The following is a 15,733-nucleotide window of genomic DNA, read 5'->3' on the forward strand; positions in this document are numbered from 1 at the left end:
GCAGCAATGGCCTGAGTAGTTGGGTCCCTGCCATGAACATGACAGGCCTGGAATGAGTTCACAGCTTAGATCCAGGCCCCACCCTGACCACAGCGGGCATCTGGGGAGTGACCCAGCAGGTGGGAGATCTCTGTATTTCTCTCTCTCTTTCTTGCTGTCTCTATGCCTCTCAAATAAATTGACAAAAAAAAAAAAAAAAAAAAAAAAAAAAAAAAAAAAAAAAAAAAAAAACCCAAACTGAAAAACCCACTTGATATTGCTACAGCGTATTACAGTTTTTCTATCAGTTGAGTTGGCCATACCGATAGCCGCTCGCGATTTAGAACAATTTTCTTCCTACCCAGGCTGTAGTGAGGCACAGGAGGGGGAGGGAGAACACCGGTCTGACAATTCAAAGGTGAGAGTTAGAGTAAGTTTTTATCAGAAACCAAATGTGTGACCTCAGGCATCAGAATTCACACAGTGCTTTTGACTTCTCAGGGAAAATGGTTTGCAAACATTTTCAGGTCTTTAATGTTGGTGAGGAACGCTTGAATATCTGGAGATTATCATGGTGCTCAGTGCAGTGACCCCGCAGTGGGCCCAGGCCTCGTGTGGGATAAATGCATCTAAGGCTGAAGGTTCTCTTTTTAATTACCAGGAGCCTCTGGAACCATTACTGGCCACACATTCAAGATTAGATTGATAATATTTGTCATCAAGTCAGAAAAGCGAGAAAATACTCATAATGGTGGTAACGTAAAACTTAGGGGGAAAGGGAAAAGGAAAAACAAAAGGGAAAACAGGGCAATAAAAGAGGGAATATTGCAAACAACACTAACTCACGTCCTTTAAAAGTCAGTAAATCTAAAGGGTATTTTAAAAACCTTAACCGTCAAAACATCTTATTTCATTCTTAAAGGGAACTGTAAGCAACCCTTAAATCAAGAAATACACACACTGAAATCGGAAAACAACACGAGCAGAAATGAAGGGCTTTGACTTGTGTGCAGTGGGGTAGGCATCGTGCACTCACAGTGTAAACAAAGTTGCCCAGCAGTAGATAATCGGAGGTTTTCCCATTTCCAAACACAGTACCTGTATGAGAAGAAGAGAGGCTGTCAGAGAGCAAAATGGCAGGATGCTCTCAGAACCCCAAGATAAATCAACTTTCAAATATTGAACAAAAAAGGGAAGCCAGGGACATTCAGTGGAGCAGTGAGGTTGATTTGAAAAATGCTGCAAGAAGCTGCACAAGTTTCCATAAAGACAGGATATAAACTGCAGAAAACTCCTAAGAGCCAACACGAAGAAGGAAATCAGACTGCTAATCAGTTCTTCTTTCCCAAGATTACAAACAAAAATCAAACTAGTTATTCCAGCAAAACTTAAATATATGGCCTTTACGACAACAGAAGCTATTCTGAACTCTAATAGAGAACTGTGCTAACTTTGTGAGGATGAGGTGTTAGGATCCTTCTTGCAATTTCTCCATAAAATCACTGGAACTGAACCAAAAAGGGATTCATAAAACCAACTCACAGAGGGCCAAGAGCACCAAGCGGTGTTCAAAAACTGAGTCTTCAGATGAAAGAAGCGACAGCTAGCAAACAAAAATGTCTTTTACTGATAAAAAGTAAAAGTAACTGAATAAATCATTGGCACTGTAGAAATACTTCAAATTCCATGTTTTGTGTAGCATGGCATTTTATTTATGCACATGTACAAGAACATTTATTCAAATTCTAATCTGTAAGTGCAATATACAGATATGTTAGAATAAAGGACAGGATGAGATAGGGAGAGTGGTGGTGGGGAGCTCTGGGAGCACACGCAGGCTGAGTTCTGTCACAAGCTGTGTCATCCTGGGTTATTTATAATGAGTCCCCATGGAACCCAGTTTCTTTACCTAACAGAGGGAGTGCAACTACCTGCCTTTGGAACGGTTTGGAGGTTAAGGTGAGGAGATATATAAAGCACCACACATGGTGTCCAGTGCACCGCTGGTGCAGCACACGACTCTGGTAAATCATTCATTCTCACACTGTCTGGTCTCTGCATCTCTTATGCTGAAAAATCACTGAAGATCCCCAAATGCTTTTGTGTACATGGTTTATTTCTATCAATATTTACCAAATTAGAAATTAAAACAAAAACAAAAAATGTCCTGATTTATCTAAAAATAACAGTAATAAATCCAAGAGATGGTAACATAAACAACATGTTTTAGGAGAAATAGCTATTTTCCCAAATAAAAAAAAAAGCTAGTGAGAAAATTGGCATTGTTTTACATTTTTACAATCTCCTTAATGTCTGGTTTAATAGAAAGCAGCTGGATTCTCATATGTTGCTTTGCCTCACATACAAGTGTATGAGGGAAATCTAGCTTCACAGAGACATGGAATTATAAAGGAGGGGAGGGTATTCTTTGATATATCAAAACTCTAGCAGTTTCTTCAAGATGAGAGTACTCTCTTAAAAGTCTTGCCAGTGTGGAACCTGAATCTATTAATGAACATTTTGTATCTGATTACATCAAAATCCACTGGCCTGCTTTGCACTTGATCTTTTCCCAGTGCAAGATTCTATAACCTCCTCCAAGTAAGTAGTTCAGCTCACAACTCAAGCAACCCTCAGGACACTGTTCCTGGAGACGGCCACTGCCTCACGATAAGCAGAAGTGCTTTATGCACACTCCCCCTTTTGTCAAGCGGAAAATTCTGAATGTGCAAACCAGGTTTCAAGATTTCATAAAAGCATTAGTTTTATGGCTTTTTCAGGGACTTTCCTAAGGGAAAAGGGCAGGCAGCAGTGACGAATACAAGGACTACTGGTACAGCAGTTACCTGCAAATTCCTTTCAAACCCCATGATTGCCAAGGTGGTTTGGATGTTTGCTGGATTGAGCTATTTTTAACATTAAGTTTATTTTTTTTCTAATTTAGAATGGTGAAATAGTAGTTTAAGAGACTTGATATGCCCTGCCGCCTAAACCTACATTGATTTTGTATTTTGAAAATAAACTTTAATTGGAGAATGTGACTAAGGCCCAGGGTATCCTGAATTATAGCCTGGACTTCAATATCCCTCTTCTCCAAAAACTGAAATAAATACAAATGTCCATCAACTGATGGACAGATAAACACAAGGTGGTATATATGTATGGTAGAATATTATTCAGCATAGAAAAGCAATGAAATACTGATTCCATGCTGCAACATGGGTGAACCAAGGTCACTTGTGACATAATTGCATTTATATGAAATGTTCAGAATAGGAAAATCCACAGAAATAGAAAATTCAGTGTTTGCCAAAGGCTAAGGTAGGGGGAGGGTGGGGAAAACTAAGGAGTGATTACTAATAGGTATGGGTGTCTTTTTTACAGATAAAAAATTACTTGCTAGTTTACTTCAGAGTCACACACACCCACCCACCCACAGTGCTTCCTGTCTACTGATTCACTCCCCAAATCCCACAACAGCTCTGTGTCAGGCTGGGGGCTGAAGCTGGGTGGCAGAAACCAAACCCCCTGCAGTGTCACCACAGCCTCTGAGGGTGTGCATTAGCAGGAAGCTGGAGCTGGACTGGGAATTGAATCCAGGCACTCCTAACTGATGGCTTAACTCCTAGGTCACTAACTGCACTGATACAGGCTTGCTTTATAGGGTGGTGAAAATGTTCTGGCTTTAGATATTGGTGACATTTGCACAATTCTGTGAGTATCCTGAAAACCCTTGAGTTGTACAGGCTAAAAGGGTGAATTTTATGGTGTGTAAATTATATCTCAAAAACAGACAAACTCATTGTATTTATCCTGGCCCACTGGGTCAATACTCTTATATTTAGATGTTCTAACCACACTCATTCCCATGACCTAGAACCTGAGAAATATTTGCTGCTATAATTTACTGAGTAATTGCTGCACACAGGAGATTTAAATCTCTGCTAGGACATGACCTACGTCTTCTCTGCAATTCACGTGCTCTTGGAATTCATGCACAGTTTACCGAGTGCCTAAGCGCAGAGAGGCGCTGTTGTAAGCCCTGCAAATACAACTCAGCTGACCCACTCCTCACCCTGCTGGAGCTCTGGTCCCAACAGAGGCGGCGGCCAGCACGAAGGAAATGGACGCAGTGCACCCTGACAGGCAAGTGCGTGAGGACACAGGAGGAGGACAAGGGCACAGAGCGCAAGGGTGAGTGTGGCAGGTGTTGGTGGCTCTGTGGGATGAGTGATCTTGAAGGGCCCTTCTGAGCAGAGCCCGGAGGGAGGGGACCACCTGGGGAAGACTGAGGAGGGGTACAGTGGTGGGAGCTTTGTTCTAAATGTTCTTTGTGGGTTTCTGGGCAAAGAGGCACCTGGCTTGATTTACGTTTTCCAAGGACGGCTCTGGCTACTGCAGGTGGGCCTGAGCTGGCCAGCAGCACTCTCTGCTGTGGGCACAGTGGGCCTGGCCTATACTCAGGAGAAGATGGACAGTCCCTCGGGCGGAGCGTGTGTCATGTCTGTTAATTACTGCAGTGCTGGAGCAGAGGCATTGAATGGTTGAGAGTTCTCCCCAAGATCTCAAGGCCAGGTCTGCTCTGGGACACAGTAGCCCAATCGCAAGTGTTGCAGGGGGCTGGTCTCGAAGGTGGCTGTGGGATCATTTTTATGTGTCTAGGAAATAAACCACAATCCTGTCTCTCGAAGCGGACAGAATAAAATCACTCCCACAGAATGAGCAGAGAGAAAGTTTACCCGCCGAGATGAACATAAAACCATTAGAAATCTCATCCAGAACGGCAGCACAAGCATACTTGAAAATGCTAGCCTGTCTGATTAGGTCCAGTATAAAGCACTCGGTGCAAGCCTCCCAGGTATAATAAAGAGACTACATAAAACATTAGCACTTATTGTCTTCCAGCTATCCATCAACAGAGAGGGGGGGAAGGGCCTTAAAATTTAACTCTCTGCAAGTATGGAAAACATGGGAGGGAAAGAAGAAAGGCTTTGCATATATTAAATCACTTTGCTCCCAAAGGAATAATAAAAGTCTTTAAAGTGTGTACAGCTTTGGGATGCATGCATTTTAGGTTTAGGAAAATATCGTAAAATGAAACACTGACATTGCTGTAATTTTTAGCATATATTGACAATGAGTTATTTTTCTAAAAAAGTAAAAAGTCACCTCTTACCATTCATATCCTTTCTACTTACCATACTGAAGGGCTTTTAGTGGAAACCAAAACAGAATAACTGAGTGGAAGAGGCCATTTAAACAATGAACCCAGAAAACCTGAGGGAAAACAAAAATCCATGAGAACCATGTGCGATAAACTAGCGCTGTGAACTCTGCCCTTGCTTTTTATCTATGAGCTAGATTCACAAAACGTGTTTCTGTCGGGCCACCACTGTGAATTAATAGAATTGACAGACACTTTCTGCCTCTTAGACTTTCATGGGTCATTTATTTATTTTTATGTTTCTCAAAATGTTTTTTCAGCTTCACTTTAATTTTTTTGCCCGCTTTTTACAAACCAAGTTTCAAGCGTTTAAATTTCTGCCTGAAAAACAGAAATTCTTCAAGTGAGACTATTTTCATAATTCCAGAAGAATGGCTTTTAAGAAGATTGTAATTTGGGGAAATCTCTTTCTCTTATGTGAAATGCAACTGCAAACTTTTCTATGGTAAAGATCTCATACTTTTCTCTCTCTCCATACATAGAAACAAATACACATACATTTTATTTAAAATGGTAAGTATAACATTTCAGTGTGTAGTCATTGTAGCATTGTGAATGTGACTGAATTCTTTTCTGAACACTGCTAAATATCAAGTTTCCTAACCTATAACATCACTGAATAGTTACTACTTTTTATGTCTGCTGTATTTTAAGAACGAGTATCAATGGTAGTTTCTTTGTAACATGGAAGTAAAAGATTAAGTTATAGAAAAAACTGTTTAGAATTCTTGTGGCCTTCTGAACAGTTGCAGTTTTGTCATTTAAAAGTGCTTCCTGCAAACAACACTGATGCTAAATCAAATTGGCATGTATTAATAGTTTTAAGCTGTTCAAACAACAGAAATTAAGTTGCCTGCCTCCCAAAATTTTCCACTGTGATCTCAATCTCCTTTGTTAGTTCACCCAGCCACACTGGATTGTATGATCCAATTTACGCTCCAATACATTACACATTTGAACTTGTGTTACTCATTAACCTTTGTCTCTTCTCCTCACTATGTCATTAACACAAGTTTTTATTTGACAGAAAGCACAGGTGGGTGCAAGAAAAATTAGTTCTACTTTTCCATTTTCCTGACCAATACTTATTGTCACATGCTAATCCTTTAACCCCGGTCGTGACCTCGGAGCCTCCGACCCTTTTTACCATAACAAACGTAAGCATCCTCATTCAAGGCAACAAGGCTTCTCCACTGTGGACCCACAGCAACTGCTGTGTACACAACTACGCATTTTGTAGTCATTTGTCCCTGCATTTGAAAACACTTTATGGGAGTTAATCACAGAATTCTCACAGAAAATCGATAGATCCTACAAAAAACGGCCAGCAACTTGTGTATGCAAACCAAAAATATTCAAATAGATATGGCGACTGTATAACCTATTTGGGTTGATGTGGTGAGTTTGGTAAAAGTATAGACTAAGCCGATAGTCAAATACTTCTGCAGCAACAAAGGATACAAAGGATGATGTATCCACAGTGAAACTAGCTACCACCAGCTACACCTTTTTCCTGGCCACAAAATCGTGTCCAAGTTCCCATGTACAAAGGGCACAAAAGGATGTAGCTTTGCAGAATGACTTTCGGTAATCCCATGAGAAATAAGTTATGTTGTTAAGCAAGAGTGAGATGGCCAAGTTTGTGGCTGGGAAGTTAACTCTTGAGATGGTAGCACAGAATCTGAGCTGGGGCAGATGGGGGCCTGTGGTCGATGTACTGCCTGAGTTGATGAGAATTACTGTGCGTATACCAGTAGGCCTGGGACTTTCCTAGCTCACAGGTTACCTTTCAGGGAAGTAAGAGCTCCTGTTTCTTGTATCCGCCCTGATTGTGGCTTCCCGTCATTTGCAAATGTCCACTACAGGCAGCAAAAAGCATTATAGCAATGCAGTGGGGATTAAATACAAACTGGATGTCATAAATAAATTTTAAAAGTCCCAAATAAAACATTCAAAAATGAAATCATAGATAAAACTTATTACAAACAGTGACAGCTTTAAAAGAGACTATTAGAGACACTTTCCAGAACTAGTGTGTTCTTTTATTTACTGACTTCAATGATTTTAAACAGTGCCATCCAGCTGTATGTGAGAGCACAAATGTACACACACACAGCATGTTTGTGAAGATCAAATCTCAGAATAACCTCTGGGCTATAAATTTAGCTCTACCATTGATGGTGTGAGGTTAGAGGTGCCAAGACACCTGCTTCACTTTATTTCCTTGGCCAGAGAATAACCATCACTGGAGAGCAATATGAATTAATAAGCATTAAAAATATCCTGTATTAACTATCCGAAATTCAAGACACTGAATTAAAGTTATATCTAATTGTCAGTAATATGCTAATAAAAATGGACTCTATTAAATGAAAATAATTCTGTGAAGATGGATTGTATTTGTTGCTTTTATAATATGAACCACAAAATTTTTATTTTTAAAATGGCGCCAACATTGATTGTTACAATCTCAATTTTTCCTTCCTCACTTTCACTAAACAGAAACCTGAAATACCAATGAATACCAATGGAAATACTTTAGAACATGAAGATACTTTAAAAATTTCATGGAAAAATAGTAATTTAAAGATAAATTAATTTTTGTCCACAAAATTTTTGAAATCCAAAATAAATCATCTTTTAATTCTATTTTCTGTGAACTTTTTTTATAGTATTTCGTGTATATTAGCAGGATAGTAAACTATGCAGAAAATGATACCTTTTATTGGTTGTTGTTGCTAGGATGGATCACAAGAGATGACAATAGCCTATGGCTTCTTATGCAGAACGTAAACCCAGAAGGTGATTTTTAGATAAAATATTGAGTATTTTATCTTATATTTTTAGTTTCATGGCTTGGGAATACTGGGTATCATGATTAAGTGACTTACTTCCCAGAGACTATAATTTTAATGTCTGGTACCATCAATCTAAAATTCTAATGAGGACGAAGTTATTTCACAGACTGAGAATGAGTAGACTGATACAATGACGCCCACCCCTTTACATGTGTGAAGCCGGCCCCTGTCAGCCCTGGAAGGCTGGCCCCATGAAGAGTGATCTTTTCCCCACAACACGGCCGAGACAGAAGCCAGAGGACAAAAAAGACCACGGCTTCTGTGTGCTAGACCAGCATATTGCTCCCTACAAACTCTCATGAACTATGCTGATGTCTGAATTTCATGTCACAAAATAGCCAAACCAAGCCAACTAACCAAACCCCTTCCTAGCCATATCAGAACATAAGAAATAATTGGCCATGGCTGGCACCCTGGCGTTAGCCGAGACTGGCATCTCCTTGCCTTTGGAAAACGAGATGCCCCAAGGAATAACAGCAGGAAATCAGCCCACATGGAACATGCACCAGGGAACTGTGCCCTACCTTGGTGTTGAAGTCCAGGGCATTCTGAGACGTTTTGTATAACTCAGGGTACTTCAACATGTTCTCCTTCCTGCACGACCTCTCAAATATTCCAAGAGTTAAGGGAGGCATTGCTGTAAACATCTAAATGGACAAATTGGTCGGTAAGGCCAGCAGCCAGACACAGGTTGAACCCTTATCCCAAATATTCAATAAAACAGGAGTTATCAAATATCAGAAACTTACCACATTATAAAGACCTATACACCATCTTTCAAAGAGGATCTGTCCAGAGAAACCATTAACAAAGGCAAACCAGATCTAGGAAGAAAACAGTCCAAAATTCCCCAAATTAGAGCACAAGACCAGAAATGCAGTGCTTAGAATTTCTTCCTATGCAACCATACGCAGCAGCAGCAAGCCTGTTTTCTAGATTCTGTTGAAAATGGCATCGCTTAGCTCCTCTTTTTAATTTCAAGGCATGCTTGCATAAGATATCTGTTGCTTATGTCATAACTGGTTCTGCTTGGAGGAAGGATCAAAACAGAACTATATGAATAGGCCATCAGATTTTTAAAAATAAATATAATCTTGTTTCTAAAATCATTGTGACTAATATAGGAGGGTACTTTAAAGTACTTGTGGAAAAATGGAAAAGATAAGCTTATTGGGGTGCACAAACTTCTGAAATGCATGCATAGGTTTTTCACAGTATTCATTCCTATGAACTTTTTGAAGACCTGTTGTGTTTCTATGCCATTAAGTTTTTGGCTTTAATTTCCTTCTTTTTTTTCCCCCCCAAAGAAACCTTTTATTTAATGAACACAAATTTCTTAAGTACAACTTTTTAATTCCCTTCAAAAATGCTTATTTGGACACAATTGAAAAGTATTTTAAAATTACAATGGTAACACTTGTTTATTTAGGAAATAATTTTCTGCAATAATACAGTCACTGCTTTCTTCCCTGTTGGTTGCTCGCCTTCACAGAGTTCAGTTAAAAACATCTGCAAATTTAACTTAGGGGAAACCTGTTGCTTATAGTGTCCTTGCTTGCCCTTTCCTCTTTACCATCTGTAACTTGCATTTTCTTAAGTTGCTATATATCCTTGAAAATACTAAAGGATACACTCTACAGTGCAGATAACACTATTTTGGACATTTACTCCACTTCCAGTTTTTGTTAGGCAATTCTGAACTGAAATCCTACATATCTTTTTTATCCCTAGGATGAATTCTTTGAGTAGAATTAAGGGATCAAAGTACATGAGTTTTTAGTTTTTAAAGTTCTTAATAATTACTGTTATCGAAAAGTTCAATTTGAATTTATAAATTAAAAATATTTCTAACAGATTTTAATAAAATCAAATCTTTAGCTACTAGTGCACAATGTTCTTATATAATTTCCAATTCATTTTAAATCAGAAACTTTAACTTTGGAAACAAAATTAGGGGGCAATAGAGAGAAGTTTTTCTCCATCATGTATAAAAATATGGAAAATTAAAGTGCTTACCAGTAAATCAACAGTACATATATACTTTTTTTTTTAAAAAGCAGACCTAAATTATATTAAAAATTAAGTTGACCTGGGAGGATAAAAAACCCAGTTACATAAACACAAAAACAAAGCATAATTACAACTACAAAAAACTAGGAGAGCAGTCCTGACATGCAGCTCACAAGCAAGTTCATCAATGGCATTTGCAGGGACTTTGCCACACTTCACGTTTCATTTAACCTCATTACAGAACCATGCATTGCTACAAATTCACCATTTATCAATATGTACCCAGGCTGGCCTCCCCATGGACAGTCTGTGGACCCACACTGGTCTTCCACTGCATAGTGCAAAGGGATGTTTGAGTGAATATAAAAACGAGTGTCTGACTCATGAGACGGAAGAGGAAGCAAGGCCAACAGCAGCACAGGAGAAATGGGAGGGCTCTCACACCCGGGCAACAACAGCAGCAAAGACACAGGAATCTGAGGCAAATCCACAATTCTTACTTGCTTTGCTATATGTATTTACAGAAAAAATTGTAACATTTGCCCTTAGCCAAGTCTTCTGTGCATGCAAGCCTTACGAGAACTTGGCATTTTTATGGAAGCTCAGCGTAGTCTGTCTTTCTTGCGAGTATAACACAAGTTGGTAAAACAGACTGTAACGCTCTCTATTGTGTTTTTGCATCTGGCCTTTTAGAGATGTGGACTTTATAAATATGTTTGTGAAACTCCGGGTGATGGTAGTATTTTCCCTGAAGGCAACTGTGATCTACCGTAGCAAAACATTTTAATAAGCTCTTTCAGATTTCGTAGGGTATAATGGAAATACAGGGCTTTTTTTTTTTAACACAAACTTTCAATTATGGCCTCCTTAGTCTATGAAGATACTGGGTAATCTTAATGGGTCTGAAGACAGCGGAGGCTCTCTGATATTACATTCATCTAATGGGCATGACTTGAATCAAAGGCTATATTTCTAAATGCATTTGCACTCATCATACTGTGAGATATGAGAAGTTAATGTTAATAAATTTGTATGAGTAAAGATTTTTAAATGTGAACAGCCCCCTGGATTCTTTGTGCATAATATTCGGTCTGATTCAAAGTCTACTATGAACTTCAAATTTAAGACCTTCCCACAAATCAAGGAATCTTTACAGAAAATTTCAGTTTCAAAAGAATGTGCAAATAGGCCAACTTAGCTGAGTTCAGAGTTTAAGGTCATAAATTGATTGCATTATGGCAAAAATTTATAGGAAAGTTAACTTTCTTTGCTATTTTATTTTGTTACTGAAATGTAGGTAAACATGCTTATAGAAATTTACTTCTTGCATTTAATACAGTTAACAGTTGAGCTTCTTTTTCAACAAGAGGAAGATATCAGCAGATAAGAACAGAAGCTTTCAATACAATACCCTACATATTCACTGAAATATTTTGGTATTCAAGTTTGCATATTTTAAAGGAGAAAGGAGGGTCCTGATCAGTGAAGTCTCCTGGCAGAGGGCTGTCAGGGGTCAATCTGACATCTAAAGTTATATTATATATATTATATTATGTATCTTACAAACAGATCCCGGGCTAAATAAAACAACACCTACATTACCATAAGCACATCAAAATCCCTCCAGAAAACAGTTAAAACCAAAGATGCAGAAAGAAAACATTAGTCTCTCTGGGGGTGTCTAGATTATTTAAATTCACAGAGAATCCATCTCTCAGCACAATTTACTGGGAAAGCATCAACCTGTTGACTTTACTCAAGCTTCTAGAAATTAAAAACATGACATTGTGTTGGGATCTTCCCATCAAAACTGGATGTGACTAACTGTTTGAAAGAAAAGGTCTTATTTGCCAGGAAGGAGTCAGATATTTCAGAAGAAAAAAAAGTCTCTTTAGAAAGAGCCAATAATTTAAATGAATACCTAGAGCTGCTGCTAGCAGTATAAAGTCAGAGTTTTACAGACCACCTGCCAGATCTGTATGTATTTGTTTGCCTGTAACTTATGGCAATGAAATAGCCAGATAGCGAGATTCCTGGCAATACAATGATGGGAAAGCAGGTTGTGTAGATAATCTATAAAACCCATAGTGTCCAAGACTGTTCCTTTAGCAGCAAAGAAACCTCAGACCTGCTTCTCCTGGTATTATTTTCTACATTCCACCTCCCAGCAGAGGCGTGGCAGCTAAAGCCTCACAGACATTTTCCTGATGGAGCATTTCTGCATATTAAACAGCAGCTTACAAACAGTCAATGAGTCCTCTGCTCCCACGCCTGATCAGCACAAAAAACTGAAAGGAGAGATTGGAGACTGGCAGTTGTCCTCACTAGAGACATTCAATGATGTGTTTTCTGTCTATTCATTCACAGTATTGGCATAAGCCATTAACATCTGCAGAACTTGTTTTAGCTGGCAAAAGTCGGGTATCTGGGAATTGATTTAAAAGGTCAATTTGTTTCCAAGACAGTTGAATTATATTCCAAATACATTTCCATAGAGTGCTAAAAGAAAAATAAAAATGAGATTTCCAGTAATGTTTAGAATTCACTTCCTTTTTGACGTGTAAAGAATTTGATCAGTGTTAAGCATCTCATGAAGGGGCTTGAAGTTCAGAGCCAAGTGAAAGTCAGGCCTAATCAACCACAAATCACATACTTCTGGATTTGAAACAGAACGTGCAGATTTAGTTTTGATTTGAGTTTAATATATTTTATTTTCCCCATTGGTACATAAATCTTGCCCATTTTATTGTTGGTTGCCAACTCATCTAGGTTTTAAATGTGGCAAGTTGACTACTCTCATTTCATTTTTATACAATTATGCTTTTATAAGCAGATTTTAAACTTCTGGTATCTTCAAAAGTCTATGCAAATAAACTGCGTGAGTTAGCATTCCTTTGAATGTCTGGGTTTGGGATGAGAACACGTCATTAGAAAAACCAGACACATAGAGAGGACTGAGAATCAAAGAAAGTATCTTAGAAAAGAATCATAAATTGATATGTATCACAAATAATTTATTTGTTGGAGCTTATAAGCTATTTTGAAAGCAAATTTTCCTTCAAACATGACCACTTCAGGTCAAATTTAGCAATATTCAAGTTCATGGATATTTCCAAATATTTGGTTATTTTTTTCTAATTACAGATTTTTTAATGACCAATAAATGAAACTGCCCATAACACTTCAAAATAAAGTTTGCATTTTATTAACATGACTCATCACGAGAACTGTGCTTAGTCATTCATTTTTACAAGGAGATAAGCATTTGGACAGAGGCAGAGAAAATAACTGACCCAAACATACAAAAGCCCGTTACTAATGTGTCAACACGGGTAGATGTGGAATCTTTTTTTTTTTTTTTTGGTTATAGTACTACTTTGCTGGTATAAAGTAGGAGATATTATCTCTATGTAGTAAATGGGTAGGTCCTGTGTTTTCTGAAAGATGTGCAGAAAGAGTCAGTAAGAGGGCAAGATGCACTGACAGATTTATGGTAGCCTCTGGCTATGTGGGGCTCTTGAATGCTTGACGTCTAACTAGTCCAAACGGGGATGTTCTGTAAATGTAAAACACACACCAGATTCTGAGCACCCAACAAAAGAATCGAAAGTATCTCACTAATTTTTATATACTGATTACATGTTAAAATAATACTTTTCATATGTTGAACTATATCAAAATCAAATTAAAACCAATTTGGGTTTTACTTTTTGCATTCTGCTAATGTGGCTTCTGGAATATCTGTGATTTGTGTGGCTTCTATTGTATTTCTCTTGGCAAGCTCCCACAGGACAGGAACTACACTGGATTTCCTTTGTAGTTGCTGGATTAAGCCTGGTGCCTAAATCCCTGCAGGTGCTTCAGTTCTTTTAGAAGTGGCATTCCTCACCCAGGTTTTCATTTCTAAAATGATGTTATGTTGTCAGTGTCATCCATGACATTTCAGTCAATGACATATTACATATATGATGGTAGTGTGAAAGATTATATCACCCAGTGACATCATAGCCATCTTAGTTGATGAAAATACTATACTTCATGATGTTTGCACAATGAGGAAATTACCTAACACATTTCTCAGAACATGTCCCTGTTAAGCAACACACAACTGTATTTGATACACAAAAAGGATGACAGACACCCCTTGCTATGCAGGCCCAGGGATCAAATATTCTGAAATTATTACACAAAGTTCTCATTATCTGAATTCATGACACTCATCAAACTAAGAAATCCAAACAGACCTGGATAGCAAGGGCAACTTCTCCTGTAACTGAGCCCTCCATTTTGAAACACAGGCAAATTATCAGATCACCAGTACTGGCAACAGCACGGGTATACCCTTTTAGATCCACGCCTTCACCTCCCCCCAGAACTACAAGCACAAGCCCCAGCTTTGTGCTGTCTTGCTTTTCTTTCTAAATACAGTTTTCCAAATGTTTATTAGCCCTCAACAGCATACTACTTTTTTTCATAGGATTTTGAGCTTCACAGAAATGCAGCAGTTTGCAGTCTTTTAAAAACTGAAAACATTATTTCATGAACAATTCTAATTCAACATATCTTACCAAAGCAACATGACAATTTTGGCCAGAATTTAAACATCCGTGGCCCATAAACTGTTTGCTCTGACACAGTAGGAAGTCATAAAAAGTTAAGTGGATAAATGAATTATTATTAATTAAAACACTGAGAAGGCCGGCGCTGCGGCTCACTGGGTTCTAGTCCCGGTCGGGGCGCCAGATTCTGTCCCGGTTGCCCCTCTTCCAGGCCAGCTCTCTGCTGTGGCCAGGGAGTGCAGTGGAGGATGGCCCAAGTGCTTGGGCCCTGCACCCCATGGGAGACCAGGAGAAGCACCTGGCTCCTGCCATTGGATCAGCGCAGCGCGCTGGCCGTGGCGGCCATTGGAGGGTGAACCAACGGCAACAGGAAGACCTTTCTCTCTGTCTCTCTCTCTCACTGTCCACTCTGCATGTCAAAAAATAAAAATAAAAAAGAATTAAAAAAAACACTGAGAAAATATCTTCAGAAAGAAAACTTCTTTAAATATATAGGTAAATGGTAAGTATTTTATATTTAACCTGCTATTACCTCGATAATGTAGAGGACAATGTTCTTGTAGAAGCAATACAAGATGCACTTGGAGACTCGATTATAGTTCCAGGCACCATGAACCATCAATAAATTCTTCAAATACTTGAACTAAAAAAAGAGAGGGAAAAGTTAGTGTCTCCTCTTTATAACGGTGGCTGATGGAGAGGAATGGTATGTCTTGCAGACACTACCTGAGCGATGGAGTAATCAGAGGAATTGGCTGCCTGCAGGCCTTCATTGCCACTTATCCCTACTCCAACATGCGCTGTCTGTATCATGCTCACATCATTTGCTCCATCACCGATTGCAAGTGTTATGACTTTCACTTGTTTCTTCACCATATCCACAACTTCAGATTTTTGAAGAGGAGAAACCCTTAAATTAGAACAGGTTATCAATGATCTGTTTTTTGAAAAGTCATTGTCTTGAAGGATAAAAAAGCAAAAGATCCAAATGCATGGTCCTCTGAATGACCATAATGGAGAACTCTTAGGTTTACAAATATTTAGTTCTCTGTTAATCAGGTTCTCACTTTAAGGGAAACTAGGGGTGGGGGGGTTGGGGGACA

General features: G+C 38.7%; 1 protein-coding gene across 3 annotated transcripts in view; it reads right to left on the bottom strand.

The window, feature by feature from the left end:
• Window positions 1-15,733, bottom strand: part of ATP8A1 (ATPase phospholipid transporting 8A1) — a 262,162-nt gene that overhangs the window by 42,828 nt on the left and 203,601 nt on the right. For all 3 annotated transcript variants that reach the window (XM_070068174.1, XM_070068172.1, XM_070068173.1), the window contains 6 exons: window positions 15,357-15,540; window positions 15,163-15,273; window positions 8,811-8,885; window positions 8,586-8,708; window positions 5,178-5,256; window positions 1,016-1,077 (listed from right to left, as the gene is read on the bottom strand). In XM_070068174.1, coding sequence (XP_069924275.1) covers window positions 1,016-1,077; window positions 5,178-5,256; window positions 8,586-8,708; window positions 8,811-8,885; window positions 15,163-15,273; window positions 15,357-15,540 — 634 coding nt within the window. The remainder of the gene's footprint in view (window positions 1-1,015; window positions 1,078-5,177; window positions 5,257-8,585; window positions 8,709-8,810; window positions 8,886-15,162; window positions 15,274-15,356; window positions 15,541-15,733) is intronic.

Source organism: Oryctolagus cuniculus, chromosome 2 (assembly GCF_964237555.1).
Source record: "Oryctolagus cuniculus chromosome 2, mOryCun1.1, whole genome shotgun sequence".
Classification (NCBI taxonomy): domain Eukaryota; kingdom Metazoa; phylum Chordata; class Mammalia; order Lagomorpha; family Leporidae; genus Oryctolagus; species Oryctolagus cuniculus.